Source organism: Falco naumanni, chromosome 3, assembly GCF_017639655.2.
Source record: "Falco naumanni isolate bFalNau1 chromosome 3, bFalNau1.pat, whole genome shotgun sequence".
NCBI classification, from domain to species: Eukaryota; Metazoa; Chordata; class Aves; order Falconiformes; family Falconidae; genus Falco; species Falco naumanni.
Window position 1 is genome coordinate 67,195,646 of NC_054056.1, and position 27,099 is coordinate 67,222,744.

The 27,099-nt window shown below is 41.4% G+C and overlaps 1 protein-coding gene across 3 annotated transcripts in view; it reads right to left on the minus strand.

Moving 5' to 3' along the window:
* The window catches only part of CHST9 (carbohydrate sulfotransferase 9), a 94,709-nt gene extending 72,751 nt beyond the window's left edge, over window positions 1–21,958 (minus strand). For 2 of the 3 annotated variants that reach the window (XM_040588807.1, XM_040588805.1), the window contains exons 1-3: window positions 21,672–21,958; window positions 21,451–21,562; window positions 14,052–14,260 (exon numbers count right to left, since the gene is read on the minus strand). In XM_040588807.1, coding sequence (XP_040444741.1) covers window positions 14,052–14,151 — 100 coding nt within the window. In that variant the 5' untranslated portion in view covers window positions 14,152–14,260; window positions 21,451–21,562; window positions 21,672–21,958. The remainder of the gene's footprint in view (window positions 1–14,051; window positions 14,261–21,450; window positions 21,563–21,671) is intronic. The other variant, XM_040588806.1, reaches the window with a different exon arrangement.
* Between the last annotated feature and the right edge of the window lie 5,141 nt (window positions 21,959–27,099).

A 27,099-nucleotide genomic window follows, 5' to 3' on the forward strand; every position in this document is an offset into this window, starting at 1 on the left:
CCCTCCCCCACAACAAATATTTTTTTTATTAGTAGCTGGAAAACGTTCCTAGATAGGTGCAGTTTCAAGTGAACATTTTGACGATAAAGTATTTGACATTACATGAAATGCAAACATATTTATTTGCTCAGTTTTATTGCTATTTATTTAAGAATAAAATGTGCCTGCCTGCAGCAATGTAACTACCTGAAACATTACCTCTACGCCACAAACACTTGTTACACAAGTGCACTACCATATCAGAGCAAAACAACAAGAAACAAAGAAAAATAATATTTAGAAAGAAAGGAGGAACAAACGCTTAAGTAATTTAAATTGGTCCATCTTCAGTGTTCTCACACAAAATAGTTCTTTGTTAATTCTACTGACCACTTGTATGATCAGCAGAACCACCATTGGTCTCTGAAGCACAGACATTTTTGGCACTGGGTGATCTTACATGAGGAAGATGTTTTTACTTCTCACTATAAAAAAACCATGATACTCCTACACATTCACCCAGTGTGAGCCTTTACAAACTGCAGCCACATTAGCTTCTTCCATGTATTTGGAGGGCGGGAAAAGATGCAGCAGGAACTGGAGTTCTGGAAAAACCTGAAATACCATATTTTTTTTCAAGGCAAACCCACAGTTTTGGCCTGGTTTGTCATATGGCACCTGCAATATGAATTCTACAATTCTTAACCTGTCAGAATGACTGTGTAGTGACAGCCTTCTTTTAACGGTGCCACTGGAACATGATTTAATGACAGAGAATTTAACCAATGATTGACATGTGAGAAACAGCATAGTCAAAGGACAAAAAAAAAAAAAAAATTAGTGATAAGAACTGCCAAGAAATAGCTTGACCAAAGTAAAACATAATCATGAAAAACATTAGCATGTACAATAAACATGTAGTAGTAAGTAAATTTAGCACATCTCTTGTAACAACTGTAGTATCTGGCTTACCCTCCTTCCCTGTCATCATGGATCAAGAAACCATTTGCTTTTCTCTGCCATTTTTTGAATCTCTTTTTTCTATGGCTTATGTCAGGTGGTAAACAGTAACAAAGCACATTTGTTAGTGAGCGCATCAACCTCAGAAAATGTTATTCAACCAAATGAACTAGCCCTTCTGGTCCTTTCCTGGCTCTTTGGCCCTTGTAGAGGAGGTGAAACCAAAAAGGTGCTGTGACACCAGCTCTGCAGTTAGATATTCTGGCAGTCCTCTGACCCAGAGGAAATACCAGGCTTTCAGGCAGAAATGAATGCTGAAAGGATAGCAAATATTTGCAAAACAATGACCTCCCCTAAGTAATTAATATGACTGTCTTAAGTGGATGCTAGTCTATGTGGATTAGCCCATTTAAAGTACCAAGATTAACATCTAACTTTGTTGAAAGTAGATTATTTGTAGTGTGGCATTGGCCATCGCAGACTAGTCGGCTTAAACTGACTCCCAACTGTCATTCAACTATGTTTTATTTACAGCGTATTAATGCCAACTGCACAATATGCGTATATTGGTAGCTGGAGAGGCAACAATGACTCTACTTGCCTAGAGTACCTTGAACCCAGCTGTCAGTCACAGCATCTGGCAGTTTTATCGGGGTTATATGTATATCAGTCCTAAATCCAATCCCAGTAGAGTTTCATTATATTGCATGATCAATCATAACTTAAATGGTAGCACACCTCAGCTATTTGCAGATTAATTCTACCAGAAAGGAATTTCTGCTCAAAGGTTAAATAAATCATGAAGTATTTATACCTCACTGCAGCTACCTCAGCCTACATAAACCCAGCCCCATCTGCCTGTTCATCTTCAAAACAGACACACTGAAGTGAAAAAATCTAACAGGAAAGAAGTACAATGAAATTAATTTTGCCATCTGTAAGAGGATAAAGCAAATAAATAATAAAAAAATCCAAGTAGTACAATAATTATGTCCATATTATTCTTATATTTCACATATACTTTGTGTTGGCCCTCCAAGTCAATGATTTGAAAGTCAGGGGTAAAACTGGTTTTTTTTGAGAAATGGCTTATCATCTCCTTCTCTCTGACACCAGTCCCAAGAATGCAACAACAAACTTGACATAAGATCACACAGAGCAAGAAAGATTATGACGTATTCTTGTAAAAATATCTTTTACATTTTGTTGCTTCATTGGGTATCATTTAATCAGGGGCCAGTCACCCAGCTCTCACTCTAATGATTTTGCTCCTAACAAGTAAATTCTTTAGTGATTAGGAGTCTATTCATATCAAATGGACTTTATTATTGCATTAATAATTCAGCAATTCCTACAGCAAAAGAGTACAAAAGAGAAAAACACACCCAAGTAAATTCCAGTCCCTCTACCAACCTGCCTGCCCTGTTTCTTTCCCTCCCATCACAGAACATGACAGATTTGTTTCTTCCCCAGTCTCAGTATTTTACAAATTCAATGACCTCTTAGAGGACTCTATGAGTTACAAAAGGTTAGACAACTTAAGGATCTTATATTTGTATGGAAATTTCAGTTTCTAAGGAAAACAAACTTCTGTCACCTTTATTAATAACTGTTCTGTGGAGCTGCTCGGCTTGAGTGTTTCTAAACAGCTTATAAATCAAGTTGAAGTTCATGAAAAGTCTTGATTCTTTGGCCCTACATCAAGAACAGTGTTGCAGAACTTTCTGGAGAGTGTACCATAATTCTTGACTACAATCACAGAATCATCTTAAAGCAATGACATTCAATGAGTTACGTACATAACATGATTAAAGTATCAGGCTGCATTTTATACACAATTCAAGTGTCATGACCTTTGTCAACAGATTGCAGCCCATTAGTTCCCAGTAGTGGACAAAGCATACCGTGCATTAATGAATCTTTAATGATAGCGAGAAGGAGCCAGAAACAAAGAGAAATGAAAATAAAATTAATGCATCTACATGTGTTTTCTTCATGTATCTCGCCATGCTCCACTTGAAGAGTGTACTGTAATACTTTAATATACTGTAGTATGTTGTTTTGAATACAATAACATTATTGCAACACAGATTCCATTGCATTATTTGGCCACTAAATGTTTTTGCCAGGAATAAAGAAATAATTTTGCATAGATCAGCAGAGCAAAAAGTGAAATTCTATTGACCCAGCTCTATTACGCTTTTTCTAACTAAAGCCTCTCATTCAACTTCCACTGTTGTGAGGCCAAAGTCAGAAAGAATGAATTTGAAAAGTAACATAGCTCAAGGATATTTGCTGGAAGAAGCCAAAAGCTTCCATGACTAGTAGCCATCCTTTAATGAAAGAGCTACCATTTTCCTTACTCCACTGTTGTCTTCAAAGCCCTCTAGAGACAAAGGACAAAGCTGGTGGCCTTTCCCCTGCCAATCCCCATCAGTACCAGCTTTTTAGCACTCTACTGTTTGTGTCCTTCATGAGCATGGACTTGATGTTGGGCCCCCTCCAGTGGAGTAGCTGACCGTTCCATAAAGTTTGTATAGCACGCACACCCTACTATTTTCATTCCCACTGAAATGCTGCCAAAAGTAGCTACAGCAGACAGCTTCCTGAGCAAACAAGAATGGTGGGAATCATGCCACAACTCACAGCTACGCTGAGAAAACACCATTTGCACATCACAGCAAATGGGTGTCTCCACTGGAGATCCATGGCACCCATCCTAACCCAAGAAAGCAAGACCCTTGTTCACATTAAGGCTTGCAAAGACATGTGTTTGGGAACTATCAACAGCTGCACGAGAGCAAGAACATACTTTTCTTTTTAAACGTAACATTATCTCCTATCTATACCATTCTCTGAAAACAGGATGGTTATCAAAGTCAAATTAACCTCTCATGGCATACACATCTGAACAGCAGAAAAATTACGAGGTTTTGGAAACAATTCAGGAACAACTGTCTTTCTCTTCCTGGGGTTTGTCTGCAATTTTTAAAAGTTTAAGCAAGAATATCAGGTATGATCAAAAGTCAGCAAGAAACTGCCTTTCTACACAATGTTTACTACATTTATTATTTCCTGTTAGACATTTTTTCTTTCCTTAACAGAGCTATTTTGTGGATGAATAGTGAAGCATCAGGCACTGGTATTTTCCCATTTCTATTTAATACAACTGAGTGCTTCCAGCTGCAGCTAACAGAACTCACGCACCACATCTCCCTAGTTGATCATAATCAAAACCAAAAACCCTCAAACCCTCTTTTCTCTTGTAAATAATTTACTAAGAGGCACTATGCACATACCTAGGGCACAACTGCATGACTCTTAAACAACCTCAAGTTCACTTGAGCTGTTTCTAAGTGCATGCTTGTATTAAGCCTAGCTTATAATGTGTCTGTAGAAGAAAGTATTACAAACCTTTAACAGCTTCGCCCTCCATCTATGCCCTTACACGTATGTACAGCTGGGCAAGTTCGTCTATCACTAGATTATAATTGGTATTGAAATTACCTGCCCCACTCCAATCATATTAAATATAAAATCAGTTAACACCTCTTCTTTCACCTGGCATTTGCTCACAGTGAAATTTAATATTGATTCTGATTATTCTTAACCTTTGGCTGCTGATCTTTCCCAGGTGTTACCCAGTGTCCATGACATGCAGAAGTCATCCCCTGAAGTGCATGTCAAATTTTGTGGCTGTTAGGCCATCATTCATTATGTTCTAGGGCAATGAAATTCTTTTCCAGGAGACAAGTATTGCCTTGCTATCTCTGTTTCTCAAGAAAGTCAATTTTCCCAAGTCAACGACTTTCTTTGAGCTTTCTGCCCCCTGTTGCCTGCTTGGCTCACAGCAGGTTTTGCCCATGTGAACTGAATTTACAACCACTGACTCAACACCAGTTACCCTGTATCCCACCCCTGCCATTCCAGAAGCTTCTGTGCTACAGCTTCCCTGAGCCAAAACCCCAAAGTATTATTAGTTTAGAAAGGGCTAGCTTTTACCATGTCCCCCTTTTTGGAGTATTACAGAACTGTAAACATGAAAATGTTTATTAAATACATGATGTGAAGTCCTGAATCTTCTTTGCTTAGCAGCCTTAGTCACCTACAAAAAAAATATTTCTATCATTCCTCAGATATTTTGATAACTCATGTCATTGTCCCTTGTAAAGGGTACTAAGTGTAGCTCCTAGGAAGCCAAAGGATTAAGAGATAAAAGCTGCCTATTCAGCCTGAATTTGCTAGAGCTATGCCGTGTGAATTTCTGCCAGGACTGTGTGATAGAAAGCTGCATGGTCAATATAAACTAAATCATTTGAAACAACAAAGCTGTGAGGGACAAATTGTGTTTGCTAGCAGGTATCACACAGGTTTAATAGAGGTCAATTATAGCCTTGGATGTTGTTACCCGGGGGAGGCTCTCAATGTGGTAAGGAAACAACCATTTTTGGTGGATATGAGTGGGACTGGAAGGAGTGGGAATTCCTAATGAACTACTGCAGGGGCTAATATTTTCTAGGTTGCAAAATACTGTTGTCACTTGCCGCTGACTATGGCTTTCCAGGCAGTACAGGATGCTGCTGCACATCTTTGGCAAATCAAGATCGGACCAATCAAAATTCAAAGCAAATGGATGTGTGTGATATTTTATACCCCATCATTTTACATCTAGTGAGGCTCATACATGCCTGGGAACAGTTTCATCTATATACAGGGCAATGCTTAAAATACAGCATATTTTGCAATTTTCTTGAGTAAGGAATATTTAGTTTTAAAAAAAGAAGAACCTTTAAGCTGATTTGGTCACCAACCCTGACTTTGGATAGAAATGAACAAACTTCGGAGGGGTTTGGTTTTGTTTTTTTTGGATTTGGGGTTTTTTTGTTTGTTTAAATGTAGCATTTGATAGTACCCAACTAACTCTCCATTGTAGCTGAAGACGGTAACATTCAATCCCAAAGATACAGCCACAAGGCTCAAGGTTGGAGGAGCTGGGAAAGAAAACACTATACACTGATGTGACATAAATCTTCTCAGTTTCAAACTGACAGTTATGAAATGCCTGCCACAGAAATACTGTAAAAATGTAGCAACATTCTTTTTCTTTGAATATGCCATTATCATAAATGCAACAACAACAAAAAATATACACAAAAAGTGAGACAGTTGTCTGAGGCAGTTGGGAACCAAACTTGAAAGCCCAGCCAATTTCCATGTTGCCATGCAATACTGGTAACTTTTAAAAATAAAAAAGAACCAAAAATTAAACAAGTTTTCCATGTTTAAAAAAATAAAGTTGAAGGAAATTTCCTTCTTCCTTGAACCTTTTTTCCCTGAGACATACATCACTTTCTTCCAGCTAAATCATACACATCCTCTATAGGACATTAATCCTTTGTACGCTGAAATGGCTCTCATTACTTGTAACTTGTCAGCCTTCTGATCTGTAAATGTTTATTTCACAGATGTCTCAAAATACTCAAGAATTATCCCTAATTTATAGCAGTAACCTATTAACAGTAACACCAAATGAGTAAAATGGAGGCAAAGACAGAAAGGCTCTTGAGACTGAATACCAAAGCAATTCTTCCATATAAATTAATCCCCGTGTATCCAAATAGTTAACTGCAGTGAGAAGATAGGTTTCTGTCTAAAACATTTCTCCTACCAGCAGTTCCTACTACACAAAAAAGGAAAATAGAGAGGACTCTAAGAGTAAAGATACATGCATATACATATATAGGTATATACACACGCTAAAAACAAACACTAGAATTTCTAATTTAATTCTAGTAAGAAACCAAAGGTTTCCCCTGGAATTTTGCAGAGACTATGCATCACACGCTCTAACAGAACTGTTTGTAATCAAGCGACACATCAAAGCTGTTCAACATCAGACACAGAGGTAAGCACCCTTAAATGTACTCCAGCAGCAACCACTTGCTATTCTGACAATGTGCAGCACACTTAAGGAAAATGGAACAAGTCAGGAACAGAGAAACCTTTATCTCCCAAGTTTTTCTCCTATTACTTTTAAATGATGACCTGCCAGGTAAAAATTACGTCTCCAGCCTTCTTGTTTTGTAAGGCTATACATATGTCTTAAATAGTACTGAATCACACAATCAGTGCACTGAAGAGACAAGACTGCAGAGCTTCGCTGCCTGCATATTCAGCTTGTGAGGAAAGGACTTTCTGGAACTGAGGAGGTGCTATGAATTGGAAGTTACTAAAAGCAACAACAATGGTGGGCAATAACTGAAAATTGAACACTTCAGTCAATGACAGCATATCTTTAAACAAAAGGTGAATAACTAATATATCATGTTAAAAAAAAAAAAAAAAAAGCATAGCTATTTAACAGAAAGACTGATTGCTATGGGCTCCATGTAAAATTTACAGACATCACCTAGATGTTCTGCTCCAAGGATCTGAATAACTCAAAACCAGTGTGAAGACCACCTACACCTGTTTTGTATCCAATTCAAAAGCACATTTTGAAGCCAGCATGACTGACACACAACCTTCCCAGGAAAGAGGACACCCCACTTCGTAAGTGTTCCAATAGTAAGCCAAAACCCCTCCAGCAGTAGTTACAATACAAACTCCCAAGTTAGTTCAGTTACACACCTATAGATAAAAGAAAGTTAGAGCAGCCTCTTTTGAAAATCCTGTTTGAAAATAGGCAAGAAAGTGTATGTTCAGGTGCCCTCAGCACAATTAAGATATGAGCTACACCTTTCTAGAAGTAGACCTCTGTGGTCTAGGTATGAACAAGGTTGGGTGGGTTGTCAAAAGCTTACACACAATAATAAACAAAATGTCATCAGCTTCTGCTCAAACATGTTATTGAATATATAGCTGAAAGAAGCTTCCAAAGCCTCATCCTATTTAGTTTCTTTTAAACCACTGGAAGATGGAAGCTAAATACCAAAGGATTAAGACACAGCAACAACTCAGAAACACTCTTCCACAGTGTTTCCCGTCAGAAAAGAGCATAGCAGGAATTTCTTTTAAGAAAGAAGGGTTTCTAAAATTAGATGCAATTTAGCTATAGGAACGATAAAAGTAAAATGAGTTGAGATGCAAGACTGAGGGCTGCTGAACAGCCACACCTAGGAAGAACATCCTCACAAACAGATAAACAAGGCATTAAATGTTATATGCTGCAACATGAAATATTAACTTCTTTTTCTTACAGCTTCTGGGTTTTGCAACTCCAAAGGATTAAAACATACCACCAACTCAGAAATGCTCTTCCACTACACCCTCCAGAAAAAAGCACAACAGGAATTTCTTTTGAGAAAGAAGGATTTGTAAAATCAGATGCAATTAAGCTATAGGAGCAATAAAAGTGAAATGAATGAGATGCAAGGTTGAGGGCTGCTAAACAGCCACACCTAGGAGGAACATCCTCACAAACAGATAAATACAGCCTTAAATGTTATATGCTGCAATATTAAATTTTAACTTCTTTTTCTTACAGCTTCTGGGGTTTGCAGCTGCTGAAGATAGGGTGAGACTACAATCACTAGTTCTGAAAACCACCGTTCCTTATCCTTAACTTTTACTTGTGTTTTTAGGTCATTATGGTTTGACAAAGCATCAATCTCTACCTGTTTCTTAATAGAATATTTTGTGCAAAGACAATTGTTTTCTCCCTACAGCTTGCACTCACTTAAAGGGGGTGGGTGGGGGACAGGGGTGGGGAATGGGGGGGGTGACCCATTCTATGTTATGTGGTGAAATTCACTTAATAAAATTGTGTAGAATTTTGGGGACCTCAAGTCTGTAACTGGTCACCAAGCAGCATTTACTGACCCTATTGAATCGGCTTTCTTTTGTGCTTCACCCCAATAATGAGGCAGACTTTTTTTTCCTTTTTTTTTTTTAAAAAAAGAAAGAAAAACACTTCACGCAGCGAAGACTGCATATTCTGACCAGAAGGGTAAAATCTAAACACAACCAAACTTATTAGAACAGCTTTATTAGTAGTTGGGCATTGTAAACCAGGAAGATTTGCTTGCATACCAGCCGTGTTCTCCCATCAGAGTTAGCCAGACTCCCATAAACTACCCCAAGGCTTTGACAACAGAAATATTCCAAGGTTACTAGAACAACTAAATTATTCATGATTAATAACAGATATTGAGCAGTGTCCTTTTCTCCTGTATTTAAAAACCTGGTTTCTACTTTAGTTTAATGTATTTACTGAAGACTGCCTAGGAAAACTACGACTTCCATGTAAACAGTTGCCTTTGCAATCCATTATGTATGAGCTGTCCTTTAAGCCACATCAGTATCGCTCCACTTAGACAAGGTCTGAAAAAAAAAAATAATCAACCCACACAAACAGCAAAGACTAAATATTACCATGTGTATGCACACATTCATTTGCTACTTAAAGTGTCAAGATAAGGAAGAAACTCGCTCCATGCACTCAGAATATCTCAGCAGATTACTAAAAGACCCCCAAAGATGCCCTTGGATTACCAGATCTGGCAAAGTGGGGAAAAAAGCCCACCTGCTGCTTATGCTGAGTAGTGTGGGTACAGCCTAGACAGCCACAGCAATAGCAGACTAAACTGAGAAAGCTCGTGCCAGTTGTTCATGGAATTTCAAACTTTCTTTACAAAACCAAGAGCTGTGGCCTGAGGAGGCCTGTGTGATGGAGCTACTCAGGAGGTGGATGCACGGAACTGCAAGAAATGATACAGACTGCTGAAGGATGCCTGGGCACCCACAGGCTACTACAAAACTGGCACCCTGCAAAGCAAGGAGAAAGCATGCAGAACAAACCAGTATCCTTAAGGTGAGACACAAGGCTGCTGGGAAAGAGAAGAGGCAGACTTTCACACCCTCAGGAACCAGAGATCTATGGGAGGACAGAGGCAGTACAGCCTTGCTCACATTAATTATCGGCCATACTGCACCCCATGGAACACCAAAGTAGCCCTTCATAATCATGAATTTCCTAGGCATACTTCACAGAAAAGAATTACATAAACTTTAAGAGAAAAAAAGCCAAAACACCACCACACAACAAAACCCCACACAAAGCCAGCATACACATCTATGGACAAAGACATTTTCAGACTATTTTGTAGGGATCAGTCACACTAAATCACATCAGTCCCCCAAAAAGAAGTTTTCAAGTACAGAATTAGAATTTGCAACTTAAAACTCCAATTCACATCTATAACACAGCAGGATTAAAATGCAAGTGTCCTTTGCACCTCACACTCCCCCAATTCAGGTGATTCATGGTATAAAACTCAACATCCTCATACAAAACTCAGCTCGGAAGACCCAGCAGTTTGCTTCCCCTATATAAGATTAACAGTGCTAGAAATTACTAAGCATGTAATAAATAGTAAGCACTTATTGATCAGTGCCATAATATTTAATGCTTTCACTGAAGAATGCAAGACTGTATGGAGAACTGTCAAGTAAAGCTGTAGGATTTAGTTCAATTCACATCAAGCTTCATTTATGTATAAGAGTTTATATATAAGTGCATATATTTATATATGAAGAACTTCAAGTGCTCCATATATATGACATGATCAATGTTGATATCAGTGAAGTTTTCAGCCAGATGAAGTCTGTATGTGATGACACTCATGTTGGACTACTCTTGACAAGTCCATTCCCTGCTGCTCTACTGAGGTGAACTGAAGACACCCAACAGAAGGGCTTTGCTACATCTAAGTAGGGATATATCATTCTGTCTTTATACACTCCATGCACAGAGCCAAACAAAGAAACTCGCCTGTTCTCTCAGCCTGCTAATATCTCTGAAAAGCCATTCGAGAGGCCCACCATGTAGCCAGCAGCTGTTTTTTAGGCATCTCTAAATGAAAAATTTTCTCTTTTCTAAGGTATAGGGATGATGAACGTGGCTAGAAATAATCTGTAGAGTCCAAGCACAATGGGAGGGAGCAGAAGACATGGCTGCGCTGAGAGGTGCATCCAGCTGCTGAGCCTGCGGGAGCATCTGAAGTAGTGAGACAGGATGAAGGATTAGGGAAGGTGTTCCTGGGCTGGATAAATTTGAATGATGAGGAAAGTTTGCAAAAGTAAATCAGAAAAAAAAAATGCTCACGTAAGACCAGGTCTAGTGGAAAATAAGACAAACGAAGGAATCAAATCACAGTTGAGATTTCTGAGATGCGAAGAGCAAGCAGAAAGAAGAAAGCCAAAAAGATGGAGAGGGGTCAAACTAGGAAAGAAAAGTGGCATTAGGTCTAGTGCGAAAAATTATGAACAGCTATAAAGAGAAAAGGTGGCACTGAGGATGGTGCATGTGAAGAAAAATGGTCTGACTTTAATATAGCAGGACAAACACTAACAAGGAAATTGTAAATTACCATACAAATTTCTGATTCCCCACAAAATCTACAGCTGATTGGGAATCATTCACAGCACAGCTAGGAGAGCCTGAGAAATAAGCATGAACATTACAAACAACAATCAAGTAAAATACACCATCTCTTCCAGTGATTGTGATTTATAAAGGCTCCAAGTCAGTTATTCAGAGGAATGGGGTGGTAAGCAGCAGCACCTCACTGGTGCAAAACTACTGTCCTCAACTCAAACACATCCAGCTTTGCATCCTTCAGCAACTAAATGCAAATACCAATGATGTAGGTCTTGAGTAGGGCACCGTGGAAGATAAAAATAGTTCTGCCTACAACAAACACTTGTCTCTGCAGGCTCACAGGACCGCAGTTGAGAAGCACAAGGCGCACTTTCCATTTCTTAATAGAACATCAAATCACATGCTCAGCCACTTGCAGATTAAAACTAGCTGTCTTACAGCTGTGTGACTAGTGATAGGATTAAAGAAGCACATAAAATCCTGTAAAGATACTTGTCAATTTGGGATTCTCGAGACACAGCTCATCCCCAAAAAAGCCACAGTGTACAACGCATGGCAAAATGAAAAACACAGCAGACAAGGGGAGGGAGGGGGGGGGGAAAAAAAGTACAAAATATACATCAGTTTAGTTATGGGTATTGCAAATATGCAAATATGGGTTATTTCGTATCAACTCCTAAGCAGCATAAAGGGGGGAACACTAGAGAACTGAGCTGCAGAAGGTTTAGAGGATATACAGGTGTTTGAAATAAAAAAGAATGGTGCTCTACATTTTAAATTGGAAAAAGCAGAGGCTAGAGCAGACACCAAACAATGATTTTTCACCATGCTCTTTCTGATGTGCATGACCTAATGACTATAGAGAATGCCAAAATTCAGGGCACTCAAAACAGCAGTCACACTTTAAGCTCACTAACCACTCTATTATTCTCTGATAGCTTCCATTTTATTATGGAAATTTTTCACATGGAAATGACTTATGTGTACAAGGAGAAGCCTCTCTCCTGAAGATTATGGCAATACATCAAAGAACCCCAAAGAAAGCATCTGGTTACCCAAAAGAATAGAGTACATTCTAATTCCCCTTTTCTTATATTTTTCCTGTTTCTTTTTAATGGTAGATAGATACAGACGAAAGAAAGGAGTGGAAAAAACATGGTGAGAGATAGCAACAAGGAGCACTGCAAGGAAAGAAAGGTTAATTACAGCACAAGAAAAGATGCAAGGAATGTGAAGAATGTCAGCAAGTAAATAAATCAATAATCTACAGTCACCATCTACATTCCTGAACTACCTTGAAAGCAAAGATATCTGCCCTTAACATTCCTGACAACAGTAGAGATTAAGGAAGACTCCTCCAACCTCTTGGTTTCTGCCAGCACCCTTGTGTCAACAGCAGATTACAAGAGAACCTTTCTGAAGGGAGTCTGGACTACCTCTTCTAACAGTTTTGTTAATACAACCTTGTAAACACCTTGGACCAGCCCAGAAACATCAACAAGCTGAAATTAATGCTGTGAACATTACACTTAGTTGAAAAAAATCCTTGAGGCCATTGTGAAAGAACTGCAGGAATGGTGCACCAGATTCGCCCCCTCACCAGGGCTCTCTAAAACATAGCAGACCCTAGCAGCTCATATGGAATAAACACACAGATCAATAAAGCCAGAAGACTAATGTGGTTTTACAGATCTATTTCTTCACAATGGTATCAACATACTACAAAGAGTTTTACAGAGGAAGTGGAAGCTGAGCAATAGAGACAAGAGGCCATAAAAGTCAGGACTTCTTAACAAGTTGGGAACATTCTGTATCGTTAAGGATTCTGTATCGTTAAGGGGGGGGGGGGGGGAACACACACCACGACAAAACATGTATTCAACTAAAATCACTGATATGCCATCAAGTAACATGGCACAACAGAAGTAGATCTGCAGAGCAAAACAGTGGGTGGGTGTTAGGGACCTTACTGACATCCACCCTATACACATTCGGGGAGGGCGGGGGCATCACTTCAGACTAGCTCTAGACTGGTCCTGTGAACTGAGCATCCATTAGAGGTTGAGGTAAATAGCCTGGTTTAGTTTCATCCATAAAGGAATGTAGATCAATCTGTGGTGCAAACTAAAATACTGTAAAAGGGGACCACTAAAAATTCAACTCAAGTGCTCAAGTGTAATCCTGAGCCAGTGCTAACACAGATGTACCCAAACTTAGCAACACGACCCTGATGCTACATAAAAGAAGTCCAGTATCTAACTCTATCTCAACAACAACAGAGGAACAGGATGATTCCACATGGGCATCGTTGCTCAAAAGACCACTTTTGTCTACAAGGCCTAGCAGTAATTCTCCAAAAATTGCTTTGCCACACAAAATATAATGTACAAAACCCACAGAAAATCATCATACAGAATTATTTCTAAACTGGACTTGCATGGCTTCACACATACACAATATGATTATGCAATACTTGCCTTTGAAAGTGAAGCTGATACAATACAATTAGGTAGCTGGGGACATCTTTTCATGCTGCTCAAATTTCTTAATACACTTATGAATGTAGCAATTAAAACATATCTGTTTTCAATGTCCTTCTACTGCCAGACAGGGGGCCTCCCCCCCAACTATCCACATGTATTCAACAGACTTTACTCATCTTTTAAATAATGGATGCGATTAAAAAAAAAAAAAAAAAAAAAAAAAAGAGGAAGAAGAAAACCTACTGTACCTGTGTGTTGTTCTTCAATCCAAGCTTGCAGATACATGAAGAGGAGTAGACCAGCTACCCCAAACATCAGTACAGACACAAAGACTTGTATTAGGTTCATGACCCTACCAGGGGGCTACTTTTCAGCTTTCAGAATGATGCATGGCTCACTTTTCTGAAGTTTTCAGCATGCCTGAATCTTCTGTAGAATCTTCCCCTGAGACACCGACCTGGAATAACAAGAGATGGAGCTAGTTCTCGTGTTACATTTTTATCCTTCACCAGAGACTGTGTAAACAGCATACTATATACAAGCTGGAGCTTTTACAAGCTATTACTTTCAGCACTTAGATTTCTGTCCACAATCTTGACAACCCGACAATCCTTCTGCCCCTGGACAAATTCCAAGCAGAAGTGTTTCTTGAAGTGGCTACAGAGACCATTCAACCTCCACGCTGCCAAATATTGCCCTTTGCTGTAATTGAGGGAGGTGGGACCCCAAAGGAGATGCCCAAGTGTCACACCAGTACACCACTGCCCACCAACCGTCACAGCTGAGAAGCTACAGCAGCAACTGGAGGTCCCCCAAGGTGGTTGGGTTGCACCCTGGTGCTACCCCTGTGATGGGCAGCCCAGCGCCTCTCCTTCTGGACCGTGCAACCCTGCGAGCCTGAGGAAGGTTACCTCCAGTCACCCCCACAACACAACATCTCTGCTTGCAGTCCCTCAGCATTGGTTCAGGCTATGCTTTGGGCAGTCATACTCTGATGTTTACCCTCAAACATGAGTGAATGTTGAATTTTGCAGGTTTAGGGAACGTCAGTTAAGACGATATCAGTAATGCAGCACAAAGGGAATTAATGGACCGTGGTTTTGCTCAGCTATTTTGCAACACAGGAAGGATTTGTCAAGAACCCAGTTCTTGACACTAAGTTCAATGTAAATGAGATAAAATGTAAAACTTTATCAAAAAGATTACTTCCTTGCACAGCAGAGGGCCCAGAAAAAATGAAGTAATTTACCTGATACCCTGCACCTGCCACAAAGTGCCACAAAATTCAGTTTATAAAAACAGAACATAGAAAACACTGCAGATCATAAAAAAGCCAGCTCCTTAGCCTGAATCAGAACATGTTCACTTAGAAAGCACTTCACTCAGAAGCTAAAGAGCAGCTGTTGAACTGGCCTGCACAGCAAAAGAAAAAATGCTAAAATTCAACAGAATAGTGTTTTGTTTTCACCTGGATAGAGGTAGCTTTCTTCTTAGCAGATGGTACAGTGCTGTGTTTTTGATTTAATATGAGAACAATGTTGATAACACACTGATGTTTCAGTTGTTGTGAAGTAGTGCTTACCCTAAGTCAAGCACTTTTCAAGTTTCCATGCTCTGCCAGTGAGCAGATGCACAAGAAGCCAGGAGGAAGCAGAGCCAGGACAGCTGACCAGAACTAGCTAAAGGGATATTCCATACCATGGGAACATCCTGCTCAGTATATAAACCGGGGGCAGTTGGCCAGGAGGCACCAATCACTGCTCGGGGACTGGCTGGGCATTGGTCAGCAGGTGGTGAGCAACTGTATTGAGCATCTCTTGGTTTTTTACCCTTGGGTTTTATTCCTCTCTCTCCCCTCTCCTTTTCATTTATTATTGTTATTTTATATAAATATATATATATAAAGTAAAATAATAATAACAACAACAATTTATTTCAATTGTCAAACTGTTCTTATCTCAACCCAAGGGTTTTACCTTTTTCCTATTCTCCTCCCCATTCCACCAGGGATGGGAGGAAGGGAAGGGGAGAATGAGCATGTGAGCAGCTGCATGGTACTTAGTTGCTGGCTGGAGTTACAAAACAATAAATGGACACCTTTGTAAGGGCATATCTGATAGAAGTGTTTGGTAACTACCACAAAAAATACAAAGAAAAACTCAAGCTTTTAAAGGCAGCCTACTGAAAAATATTTGGAAATGAAATCTGTTAAAAGAAAGGAGCTGACATACATGAGTGTCCAAATAAACCGAAAAATAAAATGCAGGTATCTAACAGTTATTCTGAAAAGTACAAGTACTGCCTGTTCCATAAGCTTGTATTTTAAATAACTTGGCACTGTTACACCTGTAATTGCTGAGTTTCTCAAGACATATACACACAAAGCTTAGCAGAAACTCCCATTAAAACCAGCTGTTGAATGAACAAAGTAACTATCTTAGAAAGACACAAAAGGTTTCAAGAACAAAAAAACTGTGCTCAGAACTTTGAAGGTTTTTTTCCAGTTCTGTGCCATTAAAACTATACATTTCGCTGAAGCACAAACATGCCCGCAAAAAATGTAAACCTGAGTTTAAATATTAATCATTTTATATGTAATTGTTTTGTACAAGATAGATAGCTAGACATTAACAGAATGTAAATGTTCTGTCTGAAGTACATGTCTGTATGGGTCATGAAGTGTCTGGCTTGAACCTGGAACACAGAAGGATGGTGAGGAGGTGCTTTATTCCATCTAGTTCTTTCTGCCTTGATTCTGCAGAGATGGAATTTCCTACGTGTTATATACATGTACCTGTACCCATTTGCTGCTATCGTGATGATGCATAGGACCGGAAGGAAGCAGCAAAGACTGGGCAAGACCAAAGAAAACGCTCGGGGAATTCCCTGTGAAATACCTTTTGTGAGGGTGTGGGTCGTGGAGCCTCCTTTCAGCCAGCTCCTCACTAGCTGCTATCACTTGCACCTTTTCCTACAGTGCCCTCAGCATTCTCAGACTTGCAGTCTTCCTTATCTATGCTAAAATGTTTACTTAGGCCTTTGCACCTAACTTAAGTCCTGCAGCAAATGCACTTCAGAAAGCACTCTGCTGATGAGAGAGAAGCTTCCCAGCACAAGCAATGTTTCAAGAACATTAGTCAAAGGACCAACAAATGCAAACCTCTTCTGTTTTCCACCAGACCAAAGCTGTGTAGTTCACGTAACAGGACATTGACAGCATCTTGATTGGGGAGTGGGGGAAGCCAAATAAATAAGACGTGAAGGTCTGAATGAGTATCTTTGAAAGAAATTAATTACATTGCAAGTACTAGAAAGCAGGAATCAGTTTCTTTTGGAAAAGTTGTTTGGGTTTCATAACTTTCTCAATAAAAAAAGCGTGCAATGCAGACACGCACATGAATAGTGGCATGCTTCCAAATAAGCCCATTTTTGTGGTTTTGTCACTTGTTTCCGCCTCAGACTACACAAAGCTCTCACATTTTCAGCCCTCCTTTCCAAAAACCAGTGTCCCTGAGTGGGCAAGAAAAGCCTTCTCAGGCCATATGGACGATGCTGACAGCAAAGTATCTCACAGCACAGCTCCGCAAACATTTCCAACACGTGTGGGCTGACACTGCTGCTGTCTTCAGCCACTTGCTCTCATCATCCCTGACTGCCCAGCTCTTGCCACCACCATGAGGGCTTACACACCTGCACAGTAACATTCAGAAAGCTCATCCAGCTAAAAACTGCTCCAAAAAGAAGGAAAGGGACCTTACTGCCAGAGGAAGTAAGGAAACTCTGGTTTCATCAAACTACATCCCACAAGAGATTTACCCAAGGAACAGTGCTGATGGTTTTTCCTTTAGCAATACAAGCCATTGCATGCATCCCTGATGCTCAATGTCATAGGATATACAGGTGACCTTGCCCAAGCACCATCATGGTTGCATGCAGCACCACCTACAAGCCCTGCATCATCACCTTTCAGATGCACAGTAAAATCAGGAACAATTTCAAGCAATTTAATCTGTGAATAAGAAAACAGATGGTTTTCTGCTGCGGTAGCTTCAGTTTTGAGTGGACAGAAGTTCCTGAAAAGAAACAGTAGTTCAACGTGCATTTTTTTAAAAAAAACTACCAAACACACTAAATTTACTCCACCATCACGGTCACTACAATTATCTTCATATCAAGAGTTTTCATGCTGCTTGCAATTAGTTTATTTAAATTTAACTTATATGAAACTTTATTCTTGGTTTATAATTTGGCTAAGTTTTAAGATTAGTTTTAAACAACAGTAATAGCAGTTTTAATCACAACTACCTATTTTAGCACAGGTTAGACTCTAAATGTATCAAACCCATCCAAAAATCTGAAGCTATTCTGCTACCTTATAAGATTTTTAAAGGCCTTTCAGCTTGAATAAGTAGTTTAATTTATTTAACATAGTGATTTGTAACCCACATATGAAAAAATGATAGCGACATTAAAAAAAAGTCTGTGCCTATGAGTCTTCTAGTAGAACTTGAAAAATGGTCCCAAAACACTGACAAATTTGCTTTTTTAGTAATAAAAAGCAACGGTCATGGATAACACTCTCTAGCATCCTGGCAAAGAGGAAATACCTACAAATATTCTTCAATCAAGATGAATGCTCTCTTGTGGCTGTGAACAAAGAGCCAACAAGCAATTACTTTCAACCTAAGTATTTTCAAAAGAGATCAGCTGTATCCAGACAGAGGTTCAGCATCCCTAGTTAAGCTGTAAATCTTCTTTTGCTCCCAGTCCTGGGCAACATGGCTCCACTGGGTGCCAGCTTGACCATCTTGCTGGATAGGATGCTTGCCAGAGGGAAACTAATGTAGTCCAAGAAACTGCCATGTCCTTCTCACCCATGTTGAACTTCATTCCCACTTTAGCCCAGCCTCCCACTCTACCTTTTTAGAAGTATGGACCCCAATGTCCCATCCTTTTCAACTCATGCCTTCACAGAAAATGTCATAGTGACCCACGCATCCCAAGATTTCCAGTCTTTTAGAGTACTGGAAAGAGATTACTACGTATTGTTCTTATCCATCATGGAGAAACAGTTAAGCTGGCAGACAAAAACACTACATGCCTTAGATGACACCACAAACCTTTTTACAGCAAAAATTTAGGAACATGAAAAGTTTACAATCATCCAGTTCTGAGGCCAAATCGTTTAATACCATTGTCAAATTTAAGACTTTCAGGCATCCACATTCCACTACTGTAAAATCTTTGCATTTTTGCCATTGTGTTTTGAGTCCAGTTCAAAGAGGCACATTCCTGTACAAGGCCAACACAAGCAACTGAAATAGCACAGCCACCCAAAAATAGGGAAGAGTGCATCTCCTGCTTTTCCTCATCTCAGTACATCATCCACCTTTCTTTTCCTGGCAGGCAAATACACCTGCAGCTGAGGAGAGGCATCTCCAGCACTCAGGTACCATTCCTGGCTTCTTCCTATTCCAGACCACACAAGAATAGTGGCATCTGCTTGCCGTATGTTTGGCTAACCTAAGATTTCCTTGCCATTATTACCTTCACCACCACCTAGTTCCAAAATCAAAAACATAAAAGGAAAACATTAGATTGCCTCAAACTATTTAGAAACCTTTTAAATTCCCCTCCACCTTTTTTTCTTTCACCTGAAAAAAACCCAGATGATCAACATGAGTGATTAGCCAGCAGAATACTGATGAAAAAAACAGATGCTCTTTACAATGGTTAAAGCATTCATATTACTGTGGGTTACCACAGATTCCCACCCACTCAGCATCTCCTTAGACACAACTGAATTAATGAAAGCAAAATGGGAAAAAGGACATAGAAAGCTACTTCAACCCCACACGTATTTTTTTTCTTCCCTCCTTCCTTTCTTTCCCCAAGAAGCACTATATTTTATGATGCCTTCATAGCAAGAAAACTTTACACCGAGGAATGTCCTGCTGAACACTGGTCCAGGCTACTTTCAGCTCAGTCAGCGGAAGGAGGCAAGGATCTCTTCAATGCTCCCCCTCCTCCCTTCACTTCTCATTAGCTTGTGTCCTACTTCACGCGCAGGTGATCCTCCAGGATCACCTTTCCACTGTCCACATCTCAACTTTCTGGCTTCACAACAACTAGCACAAGGCACAGCTCCAGCTCTTAACAAAGCTTGCACAGTTCCTCATATCAGGCAGTGCTACTCTTTGTTCTGGCTTATTCCAGTGTTTGCTAGGAATAAACATACAGTATTTGCCATTTTCTCTCTCCAGTAAGTCATGCTGAGTATTATGGATGGTGAAGTCAAAATCTTTACATTACAGAACTCTGAATTAAGTGTGTAACCAAATCAAGATAACCAAACTCAGTGCTGCTGAGCAAATAAAAAAAAATAAAGTAATTTTAAAACACAAAACAAACAAACCCAAATTCCCATACCAGAGACCTTCTTGCCCATAGGAATCTACTGGGGGACTGGGGGAAGGGGGAATGGTTAACAATCTGGCAGGCCTCACTACAGGAGCCGAGTACAGACAGGGCAGTGTATCAACGAGTTTCTGTCTCACCCCCTGACAAACAGTATTTCAGTGCCTGGTGCCATAAAGGGAGATACCCAGCATCCATGTCCACCCGTACATCGCTCCTGCTGACACCTCAGCAACTTCCTCACCTGAAGAGCTGCGTATGAAAAGGTTGTGTCAAAGTGTAACTGAAGACACCATCTGGCCTGCCCAACTTTTATCACTGGCAATAACAGAAGATTACTAACTACCAACTCTGCAAATCAAGTTATGAGAATTTTGTTAGAGTTCCGTAAGACAAAACTAACGAGATATTTTGTAGGAAATACGTATGGATTTCTTGTCAAAGGAGGGAGGTTTTTAAACAAAGTGAGCATCCTCCACTCATCCACTGAAAATCCTGAAACAACAAAGCCCCTCTAAAAAAACAGAGCTCAAAAATTTAAAATTTCAAGAGCAGTCAGGAAATTCCAAACATCAACATCACCAAAGTAACTTCCCACCCTGCCAAGTTGCACATATTTAACGTTTTTCTACTTCACTCTGCCTTGTTACACAGCAGACCACAATGTTGTTACAGCAATTATGTTTTGTCATTAATGCACTTTATAGCATACAACACGTATGCTACAAAATTAATAACGTGGAAAGAAAATATGGTTTGCATTTGATTGGCCATTTTAATCAATTGAAGTCACTAGTTCCTCATTATCCTGTCAATATACATCCAAAGGAAAAACTCCTTTTAATGAAGCAATGGATGTAAACAAGACTCATTTTAGTGAAGAAGCATATATTGGTTCCTGGTGCCATTAAATCTTTCTATAGGAATTGTATTAGCTGACGACTAAAAGCAGTCCATAGCACCTGCATTGCTTCTGAGAACATGCAACAAATACAATGACTTACCTGGTACAGCTCCTCAACCATAAATTCTATCAAACTTCAGACCACGGTACTTTAATCCACAGAGCAACCCTCAGCCACTTGTAGGTTAATTTAAAGCTGCAGTTATAACAGTTATTCTTTATAAAGAAACAAACAAAAGCAATGCTTGTGTTAACAACAGATAAACACAGAGTTGTCCTACCCACGAGTAAGTTAATACACGAGCATCATGAAAAGTTCTGCTTACTTAGAGGACAGAGGAAACACTCCAGTACTGAAAGGTGATGGGTTTGGAACTTCACCAGTTTACCAGAATTTTCAAGACCACAGGTCTCGTTCTGCAGCTGCAGGACATCTCGCTTCAAAAAGGAAAAAAAAACGTTATTATTTTTCATAAGGGCTCCCAGCCAGGAGTGGGGACCCTACTGCACCCAGCAGCCAGCCAGGTCTGGCACGCTGCGCTCTTACCTGCCTGAAGCACTGCCGGAGGTCTGCGGGCAGCCTCATGGAAGGAAGTCACCTGGATTTGGGGCAGTTAAACAGAAACAGGGCTCACCAGACAGCAACTCGATGGCTCCCAATCTTCTAGCAGGACTGGAGGTGGACTTTCTTCCCCCTCTTGAAAAGGACCGTGTCAAAGCGAGATCTTCCCTCGTTTAAGTTGGTGAAATGACGCGATCTCGTGCATTGCCTGCCGTGAACCGGGGTGCTACCAGCATGCCCAGCAGGCGCGCCGTCCGCCCCAGTCGCTCACTCCGCTGCTGGAAAATGCACAGGCAACACAAGCCATTTTTTTTATTTTGGAGACATGCTCTGAATTCCCGATTCCCGTTGTGTGACGGTGGGGGAATATGTGCGGGGGGGGGGGGGGGGGGGGGGGGGGCGGGGGGGTGGTGAGGAGTCAGCAGAAAAGTTGGTCGGCGCGCAGAGCGCAGCCTCGCACGGCGCCGCAGCCGGGGGCTCCGCGTCCCCCTCAACTCAACTTCTGGGACGCTCGGGAGCCGCAGCCCCTCTGCCAGCGGAGCCGACCCTCGGCGCCCGCCCCCGCGGCTGGGAGCCCCCCTGCCACGGACGCGCCGCAGAGCCGGGCCGGGCGAAGCAGCGGCTCGGCCCGGGCCACCCCCGCCTCCTCGGGGCGATCCGCCATCAACGTACCGGGGCGGCCGCGCCGTCTCCGCTGCCGCCTCCGGCCGCCGCCGGTGAAACCCCCGGCGCCCGGGGGCTGGGCGGTGCCGGCGGGGCGCCAGCCGGGGCAGCCGCTGCTCGCGGAGCCGGGGAGGCGACCCCACGGCAGCCCCCCCGCCCGCTGGCCCCGGTGGGGGTCCCCGCGGCAGCCCCTCACCTGCCCGCCGCTCTCGGGAGCCGCCTCCGCCGCGGCGCCGGCACGCAAACTTTCACCGCAAAACTTTGGAGCGGGGCGGGCTGGGGAGGGCTCGGCCCTGACCGGCAGCGCGGGACCCCCGAGCCGGGCGGCGCGGCCCCGCGGCGCAGGTGAGGCCGATCCGCGCTGGGGCGGCGCTGCCGGCGGAGCCCGTGTGGCTGCGCGCGGAGCCGCGCTCCGTCCCTGCCTCCGGCGCCCCTGGGATTAAGCGCTTTGCTAACAGGTTTAGTTTGCTGTTACATACCCAGAGGTCGGCTCTCCCTCTGCTCGCAAATAAATGTGTATCTAAGCTGCCAGGCAGAGGCAACTCAGAGCTGTAATTAGCTACTAAAACAGGCAGCGTCGAAACTTTATTGTCGTCTACGGGAAACGGGATGACAGAGAAGAATGTTTAATTGGTGCTTATTAGCACTTCATATGTGCTTGCAATCACTATCGGCTTATTGTCACAGTAGACAGGCCATGTAGATAAGTGACATTACCCCTCCTTAACGGCCGCATCGCTTCGTGTACCTTTCTTCAAGGAAGTCCTTGGAGAAACGGCCCTAGCTCTGGTGGAGGTGGGGTAAGCACAAAGGAGTTCTGACTTCCCAGAGCTGTGCTCAGGTCGTTTCTGCCCGGCTCTCTCCCCTTCGGACGTCTGGCTGCCGTGCCGTGTTCCTAGGATTACCCCAGCACACACTTCTGAAATGCTCCCTGAGTCGCTGCCCCATTGCTCACTTATGGCATAAGGCCTTTCTATTAACATTTTTACGACATCTTTCACCCTAACGGGTCTCAAATCATCTCACGCACTCTTAAGCCAGCACACCGGGATCGCTTCTGCAACCATCGAAGCACAAACACCTTTGGCATAAAGCTGAGCATCGCCAACAAGCTCAAGACTGTTTCAGAGCAGAGAGCTGTGCGCTGCTCTGATTTCCAAGGGGGTTTAACTAAGCAGAGTGTAATTACCCTGACCAGAGCTTAGACCTTGGAGATAACGTGTTCATTGGAAAGCACTCCAGGATCCATAGCTGCAGCAGCCATAGGCAGCCAAGACCTGTGTGCAGTGGTGCTCCCTCTGGATTTCCAATCCAAGCGCTAAGCCATCTCACTCCTGCTTAGTTTGGGTTGCGTGAGGACATACAGCCTCACCGTGGTGCTATGAATTTTCTCTCTTTTATTTCACGTAAGGATCTCCCTAGTCACAGTTCGTTATAGAGGCTAGCAGCTTAGTACAGACCCAGGGAGCAGACTTTTCCCTCCTTTTCCTTTAAAGCCAATCATGGATCCACTTCTGAATTTCTGGTGTGCAAAGACTATCCCTCACACCTGTAGCTTGTCTGGCTCCCTAGTAGAAAAAGAAAGGGATAGGGGGAATGAAGGAAGAAGCGAAATAGGTTTAACAGCAGAATATGCCAGTTGTTTGCTGTTCTACAGACTTAAGCATGTTTCCCAATCTAGGCAACCTGGGAGGCATGTGATACTATGATTACCATATGCCCTAACAAAAAAATGCAGCCTCGTATTTAAATTACAGATCTGTTGGTCCCTGTTGGCCAGTGAGATTTTAGAGAAAAACAAGATGCCTACTGAATTTTAGTTTCCTGAGGTAATACAATCAGAAGATTGTAATGAAGGTCACTGAAGCTTCTAATAAGGATACACAGATTAACCTTCTGAGTGTTGCAGATTTAATTTTACTCAATAAGTACATGCTGCAAACATATTTCTTCAGATTGATCTACTCAGACTGTACTCATCAACTGATTAAAGTTATATATAACACTGAAAAGATCAGATGTCTTGATTTTTTTTTTCAGTTAAAGGAATAAATTAATTGCTTTGGGATAAAGCCAAGTCTTATTTTTCAACTTAATAATAATAAAAAAAACCCAACAACGGACCATGCATTTAGCTTATATAATACTTGTTCCACCACAGGTTCCAGCTATGGATTTAAGAATCTTTGCGAGTTTAAAAATTCAACATGCAGGTGAAATTAGACACTGGATTAGAAAGCTAAACAACTACGTAAATGTAATCAGCACCTTCTGAGGCCTGACATGTAGCAAAAAAGAAATGAGTTACGAAAAGGTGGCGGCAGTCTGTCTGTGTCAGCGAGGCTGGTATGGAGCCAGCGCCTGCATCAGAAACCCTATTCCTGGCAGGTTTCTGCATGTTTCCTATGACTTCTGCTAGATAAGCAGCTCAATGGTTAATGTAGCAGAGTCATCTTCTGAAGTCATGTGAGACTTCAGCCATGTGGTGATGCCTCCTCACAGTAACAGGAGTAGTCAGTGCAGTTAGAGAAGAAAGATAACAGGACATGAATTGAAACTGAAACCTGCCAAAAACTGCAGGTCAATTCGCTGGGATAAAAACACCTTTACCCTACAGTAAAACCAATTCAGGCTCTTTTAAGCACATTTTCTATGTAGATTTTCATCTCAGCTTAGCAGTGACAGCCATGGAGGAAAGTTTGGTGTGGAGAATAGGTCACAGCTACCCGCACTCGCAACTGCTCCTTTGTGAACTGCCAGCGTGCACTGCATCAGCACCCTAAAACCCCTGTTGGCGCTCAGCCTGTTCCCCTATGAGACAGAAAGTGTGTACCACTACAGTGAGCTGTTAGGAAACCCCCTTGCTCTCGCTGAATTTTCCATGCAGCCCAGGTTTCCATTTGACATTTTTCAAAGTTTACAGCAAAGCTAGCTCAGCCACCTACACAGATGCGCACATTTCAAGGAGTCAGAAGTTGGGATTCTTATGTTTAAAGAAAAATGAAACCCCCATGATTCAAGTAGCAGCTGTGACAAAACTGTGCCTGTTTGGCCTGATCCTCTTCCAAAGGGGAAGGATTAGACCTACAGAGGGTTTTTTAGCTTAGGCAATTTCATTCCAAGTGCCATTATCATTTACTGCAGTGAATTTTGGGACGGGCCACCCTGGCACAGTTTCAGTGCTGTGTGTTATATATCAATATAGAGCCAATTAGACAAACCTTTGGTGATTAAAAGCATTCTATCATTATGAAGGTGTCTTTTGCTCCAAGGCGTAAACCATTCAGCAAGTAGTTTCATTTTATTTCCTTGAGCTTTTTTAATTTTCAGCTAATTAGCTAGAAATATACCACCTACAACATGTGCTTTTTCTCAGTTTGGAGGCTAAAATTTGCCTCTACTAAGCATTGCTACTGGGCATTTGCTTGTTTCTTTAAAAAAATTGCTAGCAACTTAGTATAAAATTCATTTACTTAGTAACTGGCATGCTGGGGTAATTATCAAAGCCTTTCTAAGCAAGTTGTGTGCTCATTCAAAAATTTTAGGCAATTCAAAGTGTAGTTCTTCAGCTATTACAAAGTTTTGTTTTTAAGAAATCTCCAAAACCAAACCCAACTTTAAGTCGACTTATATACTTCAATGAGTTAACTGTGAAGCTATTTTATTCTAATGGGCTGCTGTCTCAAAAGACGGGCCAAAAACCCCAGAAGCTGCACGCATTTTTTCTGAAGGTTAGTGCATTATCTTACTCCGATTCTAAAATGTGCTTCAAATGGCAGCTACTACTCTGTCAAGTGCTACACAGGACTAGAAAATGCCTCAGGATATCCTGAAAATTGATTTTCTGAAGCAGTGAATTCATTCTATATTTGAAAGGCTGGTGAGGGCTTCCAGTCACAGGTGTAAATGGGAGGGTTAAGATTAGCTCTCCTTCTCTTACTCCCTCCGCCCTAGCACTGGGAGAGCAAAGTGCATGTATGTTCTCATACTATTATATGATACATTTGCATTTTAGATCAAAGTATATCCAGTTTTGCAGACTCTAATTGGAGGCTTTCAAGACAAGACTGGATAAAACCCTGAGAAACCTGGCCTGACCCAATGGCTGACCTGGTTGTGTGCTGGAGGTTGGACTACAGGCTTCTCATGATCTCATCTTATGTGAGTTGTCCTGTGCCTGGATAGCCCATCTAAAAATCAGGATGTCATACTTCCACCAAAAAGTCACATCTCAGTCCAAAAATGAGATTTGAAGACTGCTACCCTGCCACAGAATAGCAGACAACAAGGGAATCAATGAGGTCCTTAACTAGCATCAGACGGCTTTCTTTGAAAAGGAGTTTGTAAAGCAAGGAGGAAGGTCCTCTGAAAGCCTTCATCACTTTCATGAGAAAATTCCAAAAGAAGTCTGTTTTTCCAGGTCTTTTGAACAGTGTTTGTAAAAGTTACATAACACTGTAATTTCTACGTCACCTGGTTCTAGAGAAGGGGAAACACTTGTCTTTGTTCTGCCAAATAATGCTTGATTATGGTACCTCCTGGAAAAGAGTAGCCTATTAGTGCTAGAGTGCCTAGTTGAGAGATGGTTTCTTTGGTGTTTCAGTTACCAGTATCACGGTGTTCACACAGATTTAATCGTGAATTTCTTAACTTTTTGATTTAAATGCTTTAAAGGCATTCATATCTTGAAGGATATCTTCATGCATGTATTTCAATTTTGACTGAAGGGACATTAGCAGATTTTTTCCAT